This window comes from Pseudophryne corroboree, chromosome 5 (genome assembly GCF_028390025.1).
Source record: "Pseudophryne corroboree isolate aPseCor3 chromosome 5, aPseCor3.hap2, whole genome shotgun sequence".
NCBI lineage: Eukaryota > Metazoa > Chordata > Amphibia > Anura > Myobatrachidae > Pseudophryne > Pseudophryne corroboree.
The window spans coordinates 515784756-515802779 of NC_086448.1; the positions used below are offsets into that span (position 1 = coordinate 515784756).

The window sequence follows — 18024 nt, forward strand, 5'->3', positions numbered from 1 at the left end:
TCCGGTGTGACTCCGGATTACCTCAGCGGTACCAGGGGGTCATAGCAGGGGGGAGCGATTATTAGTGTACGAAGTCCCCAATCTGGGTACTTATGGGGTCATTCCGACCCGATCGCTCGCTGCAGTTTGTCGCAGCGCAACGATCAGGTCGGAACTGCGCATGCACTGGTGACGCAGTGCGCCGGCGCATGGCAGTCGTCGGTGCCCAGCGATCGCCTCTGAGACAGAGGCGGTTGCTGGGCGGGAGGGGGCTGAAGGCGGCGTTAAGCTGCCGTTTAGTAGGCGCGGTCCGGCCAACGCAGGCGTGGCCGGACCGTTGGGGGGGTGCACAGCGGCAGCGAGACACAACTCCCGGCCAGCCGCAGGAGCTGCGCTGGCCGGGAGTTACTCCACAGATACATGCGTCCCCCCGCATGTCTGAGTTTACGATCGTAGCTGTGCTAAATTTAGCACAGCTACGATCAACTCGAAATGACCCCCATAGTCTACGACCCGTTTAAGCTTGGCATTAGCAATAAGGGCACTGTGTGCTGGCTCCAAATACCTCTGTGTCTTCCTGGAAGGGCACTTTGTGGGTTAATTGTGTTTTTAACCTTTCCTGTGTGTGTGTGCTGTCACATTTACAATATGTCAGGCAAAGAGTGTGTTTCATGTACGGCAGAGTGTTCCTCTTCCCCAGGGAGCTCACTACTGTGTACTCAGTGTAGTGCACCATCTCAGGCGGGGCTAAACCAGCATGGCTGGATTACATTACAGGAATGATTTCCAATATTTCTAATACATTGTCCCGCAATGAGAAAGAGATGCAATACTTAAGACAGTCTGTGGATGAGTTATGAACAAAGACTCAGTCCCCAAGCCAGCTTCTCAGTCCCCTACCATTTGTCCACAAAAGCGAACTCTTTCCCATGTCCTGCAGTCTGACTCTGACGCTGAAGGGTCAGACATGGAGGAGGGGGGTGTGGATACAGAAGGGTGGGATGCTGCTCTGTCACAGGGAATACCAGCTCTTATAGAAACTATCAGAGACGTCCTGCAAATTCCTGATAAGATGAGGAGTATGAGGAATCTTATTTTAATGTAAAAAAGAAGTCCTAAGTCGTTTTCCTGTGTAAAAGGAATTGAATACCCTGTTTGAAAAAACATGGGTTAATCCCGATAGGAAATTTCAAATCCCTAAAAAGTTACTCTCATCTTGTCCTTTTCCTCCTGAGGATAGGAAAAAATGGGAACATCCACCGATAGTGGATGCATCCGTGTCCAGGCTGTCACGGAAAATAGTATTGCCTGTCCCTGGTGCAGCCTCTCTAAAAGACACGGCTGATCATAAAATTGAGACTACACTCAAATCCTCATACACAGCTGTTGGGGTGGCCCAGAGACCCACTATCGCATGTGCGTGGATTACAAAAGCCATTGCTTAATGGTTAGGTAACCTAATTGAGGGGTTAGGTTCCTTACCTAGGGGGGAGATTGTTTTACTCCTGCAATATATACAGGACTCTGCGAACTTCATGGTGGAAGCCATAAAAGAGATAGGCTTGCTTAATGCACGCACCACTGCTGTGGCAGTGTCAGCACACAAAGGCTTGTGGCTACGCCAGTGGACTACTGATGCGGACTCCAGGAAGTGCGTGGAAGGTCTACCATTCACAGGAGAGGCCTTATTTGGAGACAAACTAGACAAATGGATCTCCAAAGCTACTGCGGGTAAGTCTACATATCTTCCTTCCGCAGCTCCCCCAGCCAGGAAAGCTTACTCAGCTTCAAATTTACAGTCCTTTCTTACAGCCAAGTTTAAGGGCCTACAGCCACCAGAGGCTCAAGAGGTAAACTACGCAAACCAGTAACTGCCGGTTCTCAGGAACAGAGCTCAGGCTCTGCTTCCTCAAAGCCTTCAGCATGACGGTGGACCGTGATGCCTGGAAGACTGGCAGGTGGGAGCCCGGCTAAAATTCTTTAGTCACAGCTGGACAAGTTCGTGCCAGGATCCCTGGGTCATAGATCTTATTTCCCAGGGTTACAGACTGGAGTTCCAGAAGTTCCCCCCTCACAGATTCTTCAACTCAGGCTTACCAGTTTCACAAGAGGCAAGTGTAACTATACAGGATGCCATTCAAAAACTGGTACTGACTCAGTCATTGTCACAGTTCCTCTTCATTAGCAAAAAAAAAGGGGTACTATTCCAACTTTGTTTGTAGTACCGAAACCAGATGGTTCAGAAAGGCCGATTCTGAACCTCCAGTCATTGAACCCGTACTTAAGAGTGTTCAAATTCAATATGGAGTCTCTGAGAGCGTTGATCTCAGGTCTGGAGGAGGGGGAATTCCTAGTGTCTCTGGATATCAAGGATGCATACCTTCACATTTCGATCTGGCCGCCTCATCAGGCTTATCTGTCACTACCAGTTCCAGGCCCTACAATTTGGTCTCTCCATGGCACCAAGTGTGCTTACCAAGGTGATGGCAAACAGGGAGTGAACATAATTCCGTACCTGGACGATCTTCTGACCAGGATCACGGGTGGATTCTGAACCTTTCGAAATCTCACCTAGAGCCGACACAACTGTTTCCATTCCTGGGAATGATACTGGACACAGAGTCGCAGAAGGTGGTCCTTCCGTTGGAAAAGGCATTAGTAATCCAGTCAATGGTTCGGGATGTCCTGATGCCCACCCGGATATCGGTGCATTTATGCATTTGCTTTCTGGGGAAAATGGTGGCCTCTTACGAGGCACTTCAATATGGTAGGTTTCATGCAAGACCCTTCCACCTCGATCTGGTGGACAAATGGTCCGGATCGCATCTTCGCATGCACCAGAGGACCCATCTGTCGCCAAAAGCCAGGATCTCCCTTCTGTGGTGGCTACAGATTACTCACCTCCTCGAGGATCGGAGGTTCGGAATTCAGAATTGGATTGTTAACCACAGACGCAAGCCTCAGAAGTTGGGGAGCAGTCACCCAGGGGGTGCAGTTTCAAGGATGATGGTCAAGTCAGGAAGTCGTCCTTCCAAACAACATTCTGGAACTCAGGGCCATATACAGCGCCCTTCTGCAGGCCTCAGGCCATTCAGGTCCAGTCGGACAATGTGACGGCAGTAACGTACATAAACCGACAGGGCGGAATGAAAAGCAGAGCAGCAATGTCAGAGGTGTCAAGAATTATCCTCTGGGCAGAAAAACACGCTGTGGCATTGTCAGCTGTCTTCATTCTGGGAGTAGACAACTGGGAAGCAGACTTCCTCAGCAGACACGACCTGCACCCGGGGGAGTGGAGCCTTCACACGGAAGTGTTCAGGTGCTTTACACATCGATGGGGATATCCACAAATCAACATGATGGCCTCTCATCTCAACAAGAAGCTCAAGCGATATTGTTCCAGGTCAGGAGACCCACAGGCAGTGGCGGTAGACACTCTTACGACTCTATGGGTCCGATGGTGTACGTGTTTCCTCCACTTCCTCTGATCCCAAGAATTCTCAAAAGAATAAAAAGGGAAAAGGTTCAAGCAATACTCATTGCTCTGGACTGGCCAAGAAGGACCCTGGTATGTGGACCTTCTGGAGATGCTTCTTGAAGATCCGTGGTCTCTACCTCTTCGCAAGGATCTTCTGCAAAAGGGCCCATTCGTCTATCAAGACTTACCATGGCTACGTTGCATGGAAGTTGAACTGCTGATTCTAGTCAGCAGTGGGATCCCTGACAAGGTTATTCCGACTATGATCCAAGCCAGGAAGGGGGTAACATTTAAATATTACTACTGTATTTGGCAGAAATATGTTTCTTGTGTGAGAGCAGAAAATATTCTGCGGTGGAATTTCATCTGGGACATTTCCTACTTTTTCTGCAGTCGGGTGTGGATGTGGGCCTCCGGCTGGGCTCCATAAAAGTCCAGATTTCGGCCTTATACATTTTCTTTCAGAAACAATTGGCTTCTCTCCCTGAGGTCCAGACGTTCTTGAAAGGTGTTCTTAACATCCAACCTCCCTTGGTGCCTCCCACGGCACCTTAGTATCTCAAGTTGGTGCGGCAATTCCTCCAGTCGGACTGTTTGAGCCATTACCGAAAGTAAACATAAAATATATTATGTGGAAGACCATCACACTGTTGGCCTTGGCTTTAGAGAGGCGTGTGTCGGAGCTGGAGGCGTTGTCTCACAAGACAAGCCCTATTCAGTTTTCCATGAGGATGGAACTGAACTCAGCACTCGTCAGCAATTTCTTCTTAAAGTGGTGTCGGCGTTTCAAAACAACCAACCTATTGTGGTTCCGGTGATTACCGACACCTCTGCTACTTCAAAGTCTTTGGAAGGGCTTTGAAGTTGTCGGTAAAGAGAACAGCTCATCACAGAAAATCGGATGCACTGTTTGATCCCAATAAGATTGGGTGTCCTGCTTCTAAGCAGTCAGTTGCACGCTGGATCAGGCTCTCTATCTAGCATGCTTTTTCCACGGCAGGATTGCCGATTCCAAGATCTGTACAGGCCCACTCTACTAGGTCGGTGGGTTCTTCTTGGGCGGCTGCCCGCGGTGTCTCGGCATTACAGCTCTGCCGAGCAGCTACTTGGTCGGGTTCGAACACATTTGCTAAGTTCTACAAGTTCGCTACTTTGGCCTCTGATGACCTTCAGTTTGGTCAATCAGTTCTGCAGGAACCTCAGCACTTTCCCACCCGGTTTGGGAGCTTTGGTACATCCCCATGGTACTAAATGGAACACCAGTATCCTCTAGGACGTGAGAGAAAATAGGATTTTCATTACCTACCGGTAAATCCCTTTCTCTTAGTCCGTAGAGGATACTGGGCGCCTGCCCGGTGCTTCGTTTTTCCTGCACTGTTACTTGGTTAAGTATGGTTGGTTTAGCTGTTGCAGTTCCTGTTTCAAGTTGGGTTAGTGTAGCTTTCCTCTTGTTTGTGTGTGCTGGTTCGGAACCACTATCCTTTTATATCCTTCTCTCAAAGTATGTTTGTCTCCTCGGGCACAGTTTCCTAGACTGAGTTTGGTAGGAGGGGCATAGAGGGAGGAGCTAGCCCACACTATCAAATTCTTAAAGTGCCCATGGCTCCTAGTGGACCCGTCTATACCCCATGGTACAAAATGGAACCCAGTATCCTCTATGGACTACGAGAAAAGGATTTACCGGTATCAGTAGTGGATCTTGCCACAGGCAAGCAGGACTTTTACCCGGGGCGCCGCCTTCCGGAGGACGCCGGCGCCATCCGGAGGGCACCGCACCATGGCAAGATCCGCTACTGTTTGGCAGTGCCCGCCGTTGTGAAGGGAACTAGACGCTACCCGTCTAGTTTCCCTTCGTGGAGAGGACCTTTGCTGTGCGGTGCGCGATGACGTCATCGCGCACCGCACATCATTGTGGGTCTGGCACAGACGCTAGGGGTCATAATTGACCTCTAGTGTCTATCTATGCTGTGCTATGGGAGAGACGTCTCTCCCATAGATCCGAGGAGAGTAGCGGCGCCGGCGGAGGTCTGCAGCAGTCAGGAATCAGGAGCGGGGATCGTAAGTATTCAATTTTATTTTATTTTTTTGTTTGTAAGCGGCACTACTGTACATGGGGCACATCTCTACAGGGGGTGTAACTGACCATGCCCCTGAATGAAGCCATGCCCCTATTTTTCACCCGGGGCGCCACAAGGGCTAGAACCATCCCTGACCGGTATGTAATTAAAATCCTATTTTTGTACTACAGTATCATCACATTTTCATGTCATATGTGTTCATGTCTAGTGCTAGCAATATATGACAAAATACTTTTTAGATTAGAGTAGACTCAACAATTATTAATATATTTGGTTAAAAAAAAAGGTTTGTTTTCCCTTGAATTATGGCTATTTCTTTACTCTTTTTCAGGACTGAAAATTAGGTGGGTAGATTGCCACTTTCCCTTTACTCACCCGTCATTTGAGATGGAGATCGAATTTCAAGGAGAGTGGATGGAAGTCCTGGGGTGTGGAGTCATGGAACAGCAGCTGGTGAATTCAGGTAAGAAAAACAAGGCTTGCCAGGACTGATTCTGTGTCTGACGCAGTTCTCATATCTTTTGTCGCAGTCACATCTGTTGCTTCTTAATACTAATGATCAGGGAAGGATTGGGGCAGCTTTTCGGCCCTGGCATTTATTTGTGGCGTGCATGTTACAGGGGGCGCGGACACTGCTCACAGGAATGTGTTGCGAATCCGGGTGCGTGGACATATGGCATGTCTCCATCTTTCTTACAGACAGGCATGTTGAGCGAGGGGGCAGGCAAAATAGAGAGCCGGAAGTTGCGCTATGCGCACCCATCCTGCCTCTCTGTGTGCCTGGACCAGCCCAACAGGCCATCTTCCCTTCTGGCATTTGCAAGAAGTGCCAGATGGCCAGTCTGGCCCTGCTAATGATACTACAAAGCACTTACTGGGTGTACAACTATGCATTTGAATCTACCAGAACTGAGAGGCTTACTCGCAATGTCTATAGATGCTGTATTGCTGTATTACTGCCTGGGAGTGTCTTTAGATGCAATATCAAATCTTGAGTATGGCCTCCTGTGTGACTGGTTTAAAATTATTTGTACTCAAACACTTTCAGCAACTTATTTTCGACATGACTGCAACACTTCCAAAAGAAGCAGCATCTCTGTGCATCTTTTTATACTGTACTTGTATAACACATATTCATGCTATTTTAGCACTGCTATACATTTTCCTCATTGTAACTCCTATAGAGCGAGGCCTTGCAGCGCTCTAACAAGGTGGCAGTGGGGTGTGACATCATTAATGCCACACCTAGGGGGCGTAGCTCTGCCATAAGGACTCCATAGGCTGCAGGGTGCCTGTCCAGAGCATCCCCTGGACACCCTAGGTAGCTTTGCAGTCGCACTACTGGCTACAAAGTGCTGTTCCAAACACCTGCAAGCCACATGCGGGTACCATGGGGCAGCGGATATGGGTCATTAGGTCGACCACTATTGATCGACATGCATTAGGTCGACATGGTCACTAGGTTGACATGAACAAGGTCGATATGGAAAAAGGTCAATATGAGGGTTTTTTTTACTTTTTTTGGTGTCTTTTTCTTCGTAAAGTGACAGGGAACCACAATTAGTGCATTGTGTCCCCTCGCATGGCTCACGAGTTTCGGGCGATGATGCTATTCCCAGTTGTAGTCCACGTGGATCGTAAAGTATGAAAAAGGTAAAAAAATAAAAAAAAAATTGAAATGTATGTCGACCTAGTGACCATGTCGACCATTAGTGGTCGACCTAATGACGGTCGACCCTAGTGTTAACGACCTAATGGCCGTATCCCGGGGCAGCGATGGTGCCAGCCCCAGAGGCCTGTGCAACGTCACTGTTAGCACATCCACTATTATTGTGCGGACATGTCTGTAACTTTGCCTATGAAAGTTATTGAATTATTTGAAACACACAAACGTGGAAGTTCTAATATTTACGCTGACTAATAACATCAATGTCCTTATTTGCATTAAGTGTGGGTATAACTAATGGTACAGGTGTTTCGTAGGCACAGATTCACTTAAATATATGCAAATATTTAAATTCAATATAAATTGTGGGATTTATATTACCATTTTCAATTATGATGTATACAAATGCATTCATGACTTTCTGTTCCAGATGATATAAACTGTCAAACATATGGTGTTTGGAAATGATTTGTTTTTTATGCCATTCATCTATTGTGGCCGTACTAACGTGATTTTGTGTTTGCACTTTGTGCAGCCTTATGTTCACCGTGCCCCAGTATGTATTAGCATTGCTTATTGTGCATCTGGCTTTGTAACCTTTAAGTCTGACCAAAGCAATGGTGGCTCTGTGCTTGAGCCTTGCTTCCTTTCTCTGCCATCATGTGAAATTGTTCTTTCTTTTGTCCTGATAGATTTCAGCTTTTTTCTCTGCAGTAAGACGTAATTGGAGTTTTTTTGTTTTCTTTTTCACACTTGTAAAGTTTGAAATATGTAATACATTTGTATGTTTGTGTTATACTGCGATCTTGGTGGATTTTCTTTACCTAGAACAGGGGTCTCGAGGTCAAGTGGTCATAAGGGCCAAACAAGGACAACTATTTTTGGTCCTTGGACATCACTTTGAAGGTAAAAATGTACTAAAAATAAATAAAGGTTAGCTGAGCAAGTTTAATATAAGTGGAACATAAATTTAAAGGACTGATTCAGAGTTGGATGCAAGTGAGCTGCAGATGTGTTGCGTGGAAATAAATGTTGCACACCAGCCCTATACATCCACTAATGGAAGTAGCTAACATCGTTAACAGTAAACTTGCTCCCGCCGTATACTTGAGGAGAGAGTTCCAACTGAATTCAGATGAATCTCTGGGTGCACTCAACTGAATAGCCTACAATTCCGCCTACACAATCACGGTACGCTCACAGAACACTTAGCCTGTGTGTTAACACTAAGTTTCTGCCCAGCTACACCCAGAAAGCCGCAAGTAGCTCAGATACATATGCCTCTGAATCACCTGTAGTTGCTAATACAGTGCATCCGAAAAGTATTCACAGCGCTTCACTTTCTGCTGCGGGGTACACTGGGCTCCACAAGGATAGACATAGGGGTGTAGAGTAGGATCTTGATCCGAAGCACCAACAGGCTCAAAAGCTTTGACCTTCTTCCCAAGATGCATAGTGCCGCCTCCTATATCACCCCGCCTCCGTGCACTGGAGCTCAGTTTTGTTAACCAGCCCAGTTTTGTAGTTGGTGCTTGCAGTGCAAGCATGTGACAGGAAGAGCTGCTCACAGCAGTTCTATAAAAGGCTTTTTCTGAGGAAAAAAGAAGACTACAAGGGCTGCAGCAGAGGCACAGATTGTGCTGGATGTCAGTAGACATTGCCTGCTGCAGCTCCATCTCTCCCCCAGCGGCGCTGTACACTCCCGTGCCCTGGTTGCCGGGTACCTACAGCAGGAGGCTCCAGTTTTCTTCCAAGTTAGTCACACACGGCTGGGGCTCTCCGGGATCGCGTGGCCGCACTTCGGGAGGAGGTAAGTGGGTCCCGCTCGCGGGACCCGCACTTTATCGCGATCCGGCGTGGCCGGTGGGAGGCGGGCCGTGCGCACTGGCGATGGACATTGTGGCAGTACAGGTGATCCCACTAGATCACCAGGGCATGGGTGCAGGTCAGGTTTTCTCTCTAAACCTTTTTTCTCTGACGTCCTAGTGGATGCTGGGAACTCCGTAAGGACCATGGGGAATAGACGGCTCCGCAGGAGACTGGGCACATCTAAAGAAAGATTTAGGACTATCTGGTGTGCACTGGCTCCTCCCCCTATGACCCTCCTCCAAGCCTCAGTTAGATTTCTGTGCCCGGCCGAGCTGGATGCACACTAGGGGCTCTCCTGAGCTCCTAGAAAGAAAGTATAGTTTAGGATTTTTATTTTACAGTGAGACCTGCTGGCAACAGGCTCACTGCAGCGAGGGACTAAGGGGAGAAGAAGCGAACCTACCTAACTGGTGGTAGCTTGGGCTTCTTAGGCTACTGGACACCATTAGCTCCAGAGGGATCGCACACAGGACCCGACCTCGTCGTCCGTTCCCGGAGCCGCGCCGCCGTCCCCCTTACAGAGCCAGAAGCAAGAAGGTCCGGAAAATCGGCGGCTGAAGACTTCTGTCTTCTCCAAGGTAGCGCACAGCACTGCAGCTGTGCGCCATTGCTCCTCATGCACACCACACACTGCGGTCACTGATGAGTGCAGGGCGCTGGGGGGGGGGCGCCCTGAGCAGCAATAAAAAGCACCTTGGCTGGCAAACTGACACCATCTATAGCCCCAGGGGCTATATAGGTGTATATTAACCCCTGCCAGAATTATTAAAATAGCGGGAGAAAGCCAGCCGAAAAAGGGGCGGAGCCATCTCCCTCAGCACACTGGCGCCATTTTCCCTCACAGCTCCGCTGGAAGGATCGCTCCCTGGCTCTCCCCTGCAGTCCTGCACTACAGAAAGGGTAAAAAAGAGAGGGGGGGGCACAAATTTAGGCGCAGTATAATATATATATGCAGCTATAAGGGAAAACACTCTTTATAGGTGATATCCCTGTGGTATATAGCGCTCTGGTGTTTGCTGGCATACTCTCCCTCTGTCTCCCCAAAGGGCTTTGTGGGGTCCTGTCCTCTGTTGGAGCATTCCCTGTGTGTGTGCTGTGTGTCGGTACTGCTGTGTCGACATGTATGATGAGGAAAATGATGTGGAGGCGGAGCAAATGCCTGTGAATGTGATGTCACCCCCTGCGGGGTCGACACCTGTGTGGATGGACTTATGGAAGGAATTACGTGACAGTGTTGACTCCTTACACAAAAGGTTTGACGACATAGGACAGCCGGCTACTCAGCTTGTGCCTGTTCCAGCATCTCAAATGTCATCAGGGGCTTTAAAACGCCCGCTACCTCAGGTGACAGACACAGATGTCGACACGGATACCGACTCCAGTGTCGACGACGATGAGACTAGTGTACCCTCCAATAGGTCCACCCGTTACATGATTGAGGCAATGAAAAATGTATTACACATTTCTGATAATACCCCAGGTACCACAAAAAAGGGTATTATGTTTGGTGAGAAAAAACTACCTGTAGTTTCTCTGACGTCCTAGTGGATGCTGGGAACTCCGTAAGGACCATGGGGAATAGCGGCTCCGCAGGAGACTGGGCACAAAAAGTAAAAGCTTTAGACTAGCTGGTGTGCACTGGCTCCTCCCCCTATGACCCTCCTCCAAGCCTCAGTTAGATTTTTGTGCCCGAACGAGAAGGATGCAAGCTAGGTGGCTCTCCTGAGCTGCTTAGAAGTAAAAGTTTAAATAGGTTTTTTATTTTCAGTGAGTCCTGCTGGCAACAGGCTCACTGCATCGTGGGACTAAGGGGAGAAGAAGCGAACTCACCTGACTGCAGAGTGGATTGGGCTTCTTGGCTACTGGACATTAGCTCCAGAGGGACGATCACAGGTTCAGCCTGGATGGGTCCCGGAGCCGCGCCGCCGGCCCCCTTACAGAGCCAGAAGAGCGAAGAGGTCAGGAGAAAGCGGCGGCAGAAGACATTCCTGTCTTCAAATAAGGTAGCGCACAGCACTGCAGCTGTGCGCCATTGCTCTCAGCACACTTCACACTCCGGTCACTGAGGGTGCAGGGCGCTGGGGGGGAGCGCCCTGAGACGCAATAAAAACGATATAAAAACCTTATATGGCTAAAAAAAATGCATCACATATAGCTCCTGGGCTATATGGATGCATTTATCCCCTGCCAGTTTCCTGAAAAAAGCGGGAGAAAAGGCCGCCGTGAAGGGGGCGGAGCCTTTCTCCTCAGCACACAAGCGCCATTTTCTTTCACAGCTCCGCTGGAAGGACGGCTCCCTGACTCTCCCCTGCAGTCCTGCACTACAGAAACAGGGTAAAACAGAGAGGGGGGCACTATTGGCAGCTAATATATAAATACAGCAGCTATAACAGGGAGTAACACTTATATAAGGTTATCCCTGTATATATATATATATAGCGCTCTGGTGTGTGCTGGCAAACTCTTCCTCTGTCTCCCCAAAGGGCTAGTGGGGTCCTGTCCTCTATCAGAGCATTCCCTGTGTGTGTGCTGGGTGTCGGTACGATTGTGTCGACATGTATGAGGAGGAAAATGATGTGGAAGCAGAGCAGTTGCCTGTGTTAGTGATGTCACCCCCTAGGGAGTCGACACCTGACTGGATGGTAGTAATTAAAGAATTACGTGACAATGTCAGCACTTTGCAAAAAACTGTTGACGACATGAGACAGCCGACAAATCAATTAGTGCCTGTTCAGGCGTCTCAGACACCATCAGGGGCGCTAAAACGCCCGTTACCTCAGATGGTCGACACAGACCCAGACACGGATACTGAATCCAGTGTCGACGGTGACGAGACAAACGTAATGTCCAGTAGGGCCACACGTTACATGATCACGGCAATGAAGGAGGCATTGAACATTTCTGACACTACAAGTACCACAAAAAAGGGTATTATGTGGGGTGTGAAAAAACTACCAGTGGTTTTTCCTGAGTCAGATGAATTAAATGAGGTGTGTGATAAAGCGTGGGTTTCCCCTGATAAAAAACTGCTGATTTCTAATAAATTATTGGCACTATACCCTTTCCCGCCAGAGGTCAGGGCACGTTGGGAAACACCCCCTAGGGTAGATAAGGCGCTCACACGCTTATCAAAACAAGTGGCGTTACCGTCTCCTGATACGGCCGCTCTCAAGGAACCAGCTGATAGAAGGCTGGAAAATATCTTAAAAGGTATATACACACATACCGGTGTTATACTGCGACCAGCGATCGCCTCAGCCTGGATGTGCAGCGCTGGAGTGGCTTGGTCGGATTCCCTGACTGAAAATATTGATACCCTGGATAGGGACAGTATATTATTAACTATAGAGCATTTAAAGGATGCATTACTATATATGCGAGATGCACAGAGGGATATTTGCACCCTGGCATCTAGAGTAAGTGCGATGTCCATTTCTGCCAGAAGAACGTTATGGACGCGACAGTGGTCAGGTGATGCGGATTCCAAATGACATATGGAAGTATTGCCGTATAAAGGGGAGGAGTTATTTGGGGTCGGTCTATCGGACCTGGTGGCCACAGCAACGGCTGGAAAATCCACCTTTTTACCCCAGGTCACCTCTCAGCAGAAAAAGACACCGTCTTTTCAAACCCAGTCCTTTCGTCCCTATAAGGGCAAGAGGGAAAAAGGCTGCTCGTTCCTGCCCCGGGGCAGAGGAAGGGGAAAAAGACTGCACCATGCAGCCTCTTCCCAGGAGCAGAAGCCCTCCCCCGCTTCTGCCAAGTCCTCAGCATGACGCTGGGGCTCTGCAAGCAGACTCGGGCACGGTGGGGGGCCGTCTCAAGAATTTCAGCGCGCAGTGGGCTCACTCGCAAGTGGACCCCTGGATCCTGCAGGTAGTATCACAGGGGTACAAATTGGAATTCGAGACGTCTCCCCCTCGCCGGTTCCTGAAGTCTGCTCTACCAACGTCTCCCTCCGACAGGGAGGCAGTATTGGAAGCTATTCACAAGCTGTATTCCCAGCAGGTGATAATCAAGGTACCCCTCCTACAACAGGGAAAGGGGTATTATTCCACGCTGTTTGTGGTACCGAAGCCGGACGGCTCGGTGAGACCAATTTTAAATCTAAAATCTTTGAACACTTACATAAAAAGGTTCAAATTCAAGATGGAGTCACTCAGAGCAGTGATAGCGAACCTGGAAGAAGGGGACTATATGGTATCTCTAGACATCAAGGATGCTTATCTCCATGTCCCAATCTACCCTTCTCACCAAGGGTATCTCAGGTTTGTGATACAAAACTGTCATTATCAGTTTCAGACGCTGCCGTTTGGATTGTCCACGGCACCACGGGTCTTTACCAAGGTAATGGCCGAAATGATGATTCTTCTTCGAAGAAAAGGCGTCTTAATTATCCCTTACTTGGACGATCTCCTGATAAGGGCAAGGTCCAGGGAACAGTTAGAGGTCGGAGTAGCACTATCTCAGGTAGTGCTACGTCAGCACGGGTGGATTCTAAATATCCCAAAATCACAGCTGATTCCAACAACACGTCTACTGTTCCTAGGGATGATTCTGGACACAGTCCAGAAAAAGGTGTTTCTCCCGGAGAAGAAGGCCAGGGAGTTATCCGAGCTAGTCAGGAACCTCCTAAAACCAGGACAAGTGTCAGTGCATCAGTGCACGAGAGTCCTGGGAAAAATGGTGGCTTCTTACGAAGCGATTCCATTCGGAAGATTCCATGCAAGAACTTTTCAGTGGGATCTGCTGGACAAATGGTCCGGATCGCATCTTCAGATGCATCAGCGGATAACCCTATCTCCAAGGACAAGGGTATCTCTCCTGTGGTGGTTACAGAAGGCTCATCTTCTAGAGGGCCGCAGATTCGGCATTCAGGATTGGATGCTGGTAACCACGGATGCCAGCCTGAGAGGCTGGGGAGCAGTCACACAGGGAAGAAATTTCCAGGGCTTGTGGTCAAGCATGGAAACGTCTCTTCACATAAATATCCTAGAGCTAAGGGCCATTTACAATGCCCTAAGTCAAGCAAGGCCTCTGCTTCAGGGTCAACCGGTATTGATCCAGTCGGACAACATCATGGCTGTCGCCCACGTAAACAGACAGGGCGGCACAAGAAGCAGGAGGGCAATGGCAGAAGCTGCAAGGATTCTCCGCTGGGCGGAAAATCATGTGATAGCACTGTCAGCAGTGTTCATTCCGGGAGTGGACAACTGGGAAGCAGACTTCCTCAGCAGACACGACCTCCACCCGGGGGAGTGGGGACTTCATCCAGAAGTCTTCCAAGTGATTGTAAACCGTTGGGAAAAACCAAAGGTGGACATGATGGCGTCCCGTCTCAACAAGAAACTGGACAGATATTGCGCCAGGTCAAGGGACCCTCAGGCAATAGCGGTGGACGCTCTGGTAACTCCGTGGGTGTTCCAGTCGGTATATGTGTTCCCTCCTCTTCCTCTCATACCAAAAGTACTGAGAATTATAAGAAGGAGAGGAGTAAGAACGATACTCGTGGCTCCGGATTGGCCAAGAAGAACTTGGTACCCGGAGCTGCAAGAGATGCTCACGGAGGACCCGTGGCCTCTACCTCTAAGGAAGGACCTGCTCCAGCAGGGACCTTGTCTGTTCCAAGACTTACCGCGGCTGCGTTTGACGGCATGGCGGTTGAACGCCGGATCCTGAAGGAAAAAGGCATTCCAGATGAAGTCATCCCTACCCTGATCAAGGCCAGGAAGGATGTAACTGCAAAACATTATCATCGCATTTGGCGAAATTATGTTGCGTGGTGTGAGGCCAAGAAGGCCCCTACGGAGGAATTTCAACTGGGTCGTTTCCTACATTTCCTGCAAGCAGGATTGTCTATGGGCCTAAAATTAGGATCCATTAAGGTTCAAATTTCGGCCCTGTCGATCTTCTTCCAGAAAGAACTGGCTTCAGTGCCTGAAGTTCAGACGTTTGTCAAAGGGGTACTGCATATACAGCCTCCTTTTGTGCCTCCAGTGGCACCTTGGGATCTCAATGTAGTTTTAGGGTTCCTAAAATCACATTGGTTTGAACCACTTGCCACAGTGGATTTGAAATATCTCACATGGAAAGTGGTAATGCTGTTGGCCCTGGCTTCAGCCAGGCGCGTATCAGAATCGGCGGCTTTATCCTATAAAAGCCCTTACCTGATATTTCATTCGGATAGGGCGGAATTGAGGACTCGTCCTCAATTTCTCCCTAAGGTGGTTTCAGCGTTTCACATGAATCAACCTATTGTGGTACCTGTGGCTACTAGGGACTTGGAGGACTCCAAGTTGCTGGACGTAGTCAGGGCCCTGAAAATATATGTTTCCAGGACGGCTGGAGTCAGAAAATCTGACTCGCTGTTTATACTGTATGCACCCAACAAGCTGGGTGCTCCTGCTTCTAAGCAGACGATTGCTCGTTGGATTTGTAGTACAATTCAACTTGCACATTCTGTGGCAGGCCTGCCACAGCCAAAATCTGTAAAAGCCCATTCCACAAGGAAGGTGGGCTCATCTTGGGCGGCTGCCCGAGGGTCTCGGCTTTACAACTTTGCCGAGCAGCTACTTGGTCAGGGGCAAACACGTTTGCTAAATTCTACAAATTTGATACCCTGGCTGAGGAGGACCTGGAGTTCTCTCATTCGGTGCTGCAGAGTCATCCGCACTCTCCCGCCCGTTTGGGAGCTTTGGTATAATCCCCATGGTCCTTACGGAGTTCCCAGCATCCACTAGGACGTCAGAGAAAATAAGAATTTACTTACCGATAATTCTATTTCTCATAGTCCGTAGTGGATGCTGGGCGCCCATCCCAAGTGCGGATTGTCTGCAATACTTGTATATAGTTATTGTTACAAACAAATCGGGTTGTTTATTGTTGGAAGCCATCTTTTCAGAGGCTCCTACGGTTATCATACTGTTAACTGGGTTCAGATCACGAGTTGTACGGTGTGATTGGTGTGGCTGGTATGAGTCTTACCCGGGATTCAAGATCTTTCCTTATTATGTACGCTCGTCCGGGCACAGTATCTTAACTGAGGCTTGGGGGAGGGTCATAGGGGGAGGAGCCAGTGCACACCAGCTAGTCTAAAGCTTTTACTTTTTGTGCCCAGTCTCCTGCGGAGCCGCTATTCCCCATGGTCCTTACGGAGTTCCCAGCATCCACTACGGACTATGAGAAATAGAATTATCGGTAAGTAAATTCTTATTTTTTCCTGCATCTGAGGAATTAAATGAGGTGTGTGAGGAAGCGTGGACTTCCCCTGATAAGAAATTGATAATTTCTAAATGGTTATTGGCAGCGTACCCTTTCCCGCCAGAGGATAGGTCGCGTTGGGAAACACCCCCTAGGGTAGATAAGGCGCTGACACGCTTATCAAAAAAGGTGGCACTACCGTCTCCGGATACGGCCGCCCTAAAGGAACCTGCTGATAGAAAGCAGGAAACTACCCTTAAAGCTATATACACACACACGGGCATTATATTGAGACCAGCTATTGCATCAGCATGGATGTGCAGTGCTGCAGCTGCGTGGTCAGATTCCCTGATGGATAGGGACAATATTTTGCTGACGATAGAGCATATACAAGACGCCGTCTTATACATGCGTGATGCACAGAGGGATATTTGCCAGCTGGCATCAAAAATAAGCGCTATGTCCATTGCCGCCAAAATGGCACATGGAAGTTTTGCCCTATAAGGGGGTGGAACTGTTTGGGGAGGGTCTTTCGGACCTCGTTTCCACAGCTACTGCTGGGAAATCGACCTTTTTGCCACAGGCTACCCCACAGCAAAAGAAAGCACCGTATTATCAGGTACAGTCCTTTCGGCCCCAGAAAAGCAAGAGGGCTAGAGGCTCATCCTTTCTGCCGAGAGGCAAAGGTAGAGGGAAAAAGCTGCAGCACACAGCTAGTTCCCAAGAGCAGAAGTCCTCCCCTGCGTCCGGTAAGTCCACAGCATGACGCTGGGCTGCTCAGGCGGACCCGGGTACGGTGGGGGCCGGTCTCAGAAATTTCAGCGCACAGTGGGCTCTCTCACAGGTGGATCCCTGGGTCCTTCAAGTAGTATCTCAGGGGTACAGGCTGGAATTCGAGACGTCTCCCCCCCGCCGTTTCCTAAAATCTGCATTACCGGCAACTCCCTCTGCCAGGGAGGCAGTGTTGGTGGCTATTCAAAAACTGTATTCACAGCAAGTGATTGTCAAGGTACCCCTCCTTCAGCAAGGAAAGGGTTACTATTCCACAATGTTTGTGGTACCGAAACCGGACGGTTCGGTGAGACCCATCTTAAATTTAAAATCCTTGAACACTTATATCAAAAGGTTCAAGTTCAAGATGGAATCGCTCAGGGCGGTTATTGCGAGCCTGGAGGAGGGGGATTACATGGTCTCCCTGGACATCAAGGATGCGTACCTGCATGTCCCCATTTACCCTCCTCACCAGGAGTACCTCAGATTTGTGGTACAGGACTGTCACTATCAGTTCCAGACGCTGCCGTTTGGGTTATCCACGGCACCGAGGGTCTTTACCAAGGTAATGGCCGAAATGATGATACTCCTTCGCAAGAAGGGAGTTTTAATTATCCCGTACTTGGACGATCTCCTGAAAAAGGCGAGGTCCAAGGAACAGTTGGTAGTGGGGGTAGCACTTTCTCGGGAAGTGCTACAACAGCACGGCTGGATTCTCAATATTCCAAAGTCACAGCTGGTCCCAACGACACGTCTTCTGTTCCTGGGAATGATTCTGGACACAGACCAGAAAAAAGTGTTTCTTCCAGTGGAAAAAGCCGAGGAGTTGTCATCTCTAGTCAGAGACCTCCTAAAACCGGGACAGGGGTCGGTACATCAATGCACACGAGTCCTGGGAAAAATGGTAGCTTCCTTCGAAGCAATTCCATTCGGAAGGTTCCACGCAAGGACTTTCCAGTGGGACCTGTTGGACAAATGGTCCG

The 18024-nt window shown here is 49.0% G+C and overlaps 1 protein-coding gene across 4 annotated transcripts in view; it reads left to right on the plus strand.

Annotated features, from left to right (window-relative positions):
• Positions 1-18024, plus strand: part of FARS2 (phenylalanyl-tRNA synthetase 2, mitochondrial) — a 1040929-nt gene that overhangs the window by 438060 nt on the left and 584845 nt on the right. For all 4 annotated transcript variants that reach the window (XM_063923085.1, XM_063923087.1, XM_063923086.1 and 1 more), the window contains one exon: positions 5867-5998. In XM_063923085.1, coding sequence (XP_063779155.1) covers positions 5867-5998 — 132 coding nt within the window. The remainder of the gene's footprint in view (positions 1-5866; positions 5999-18024) is intronic.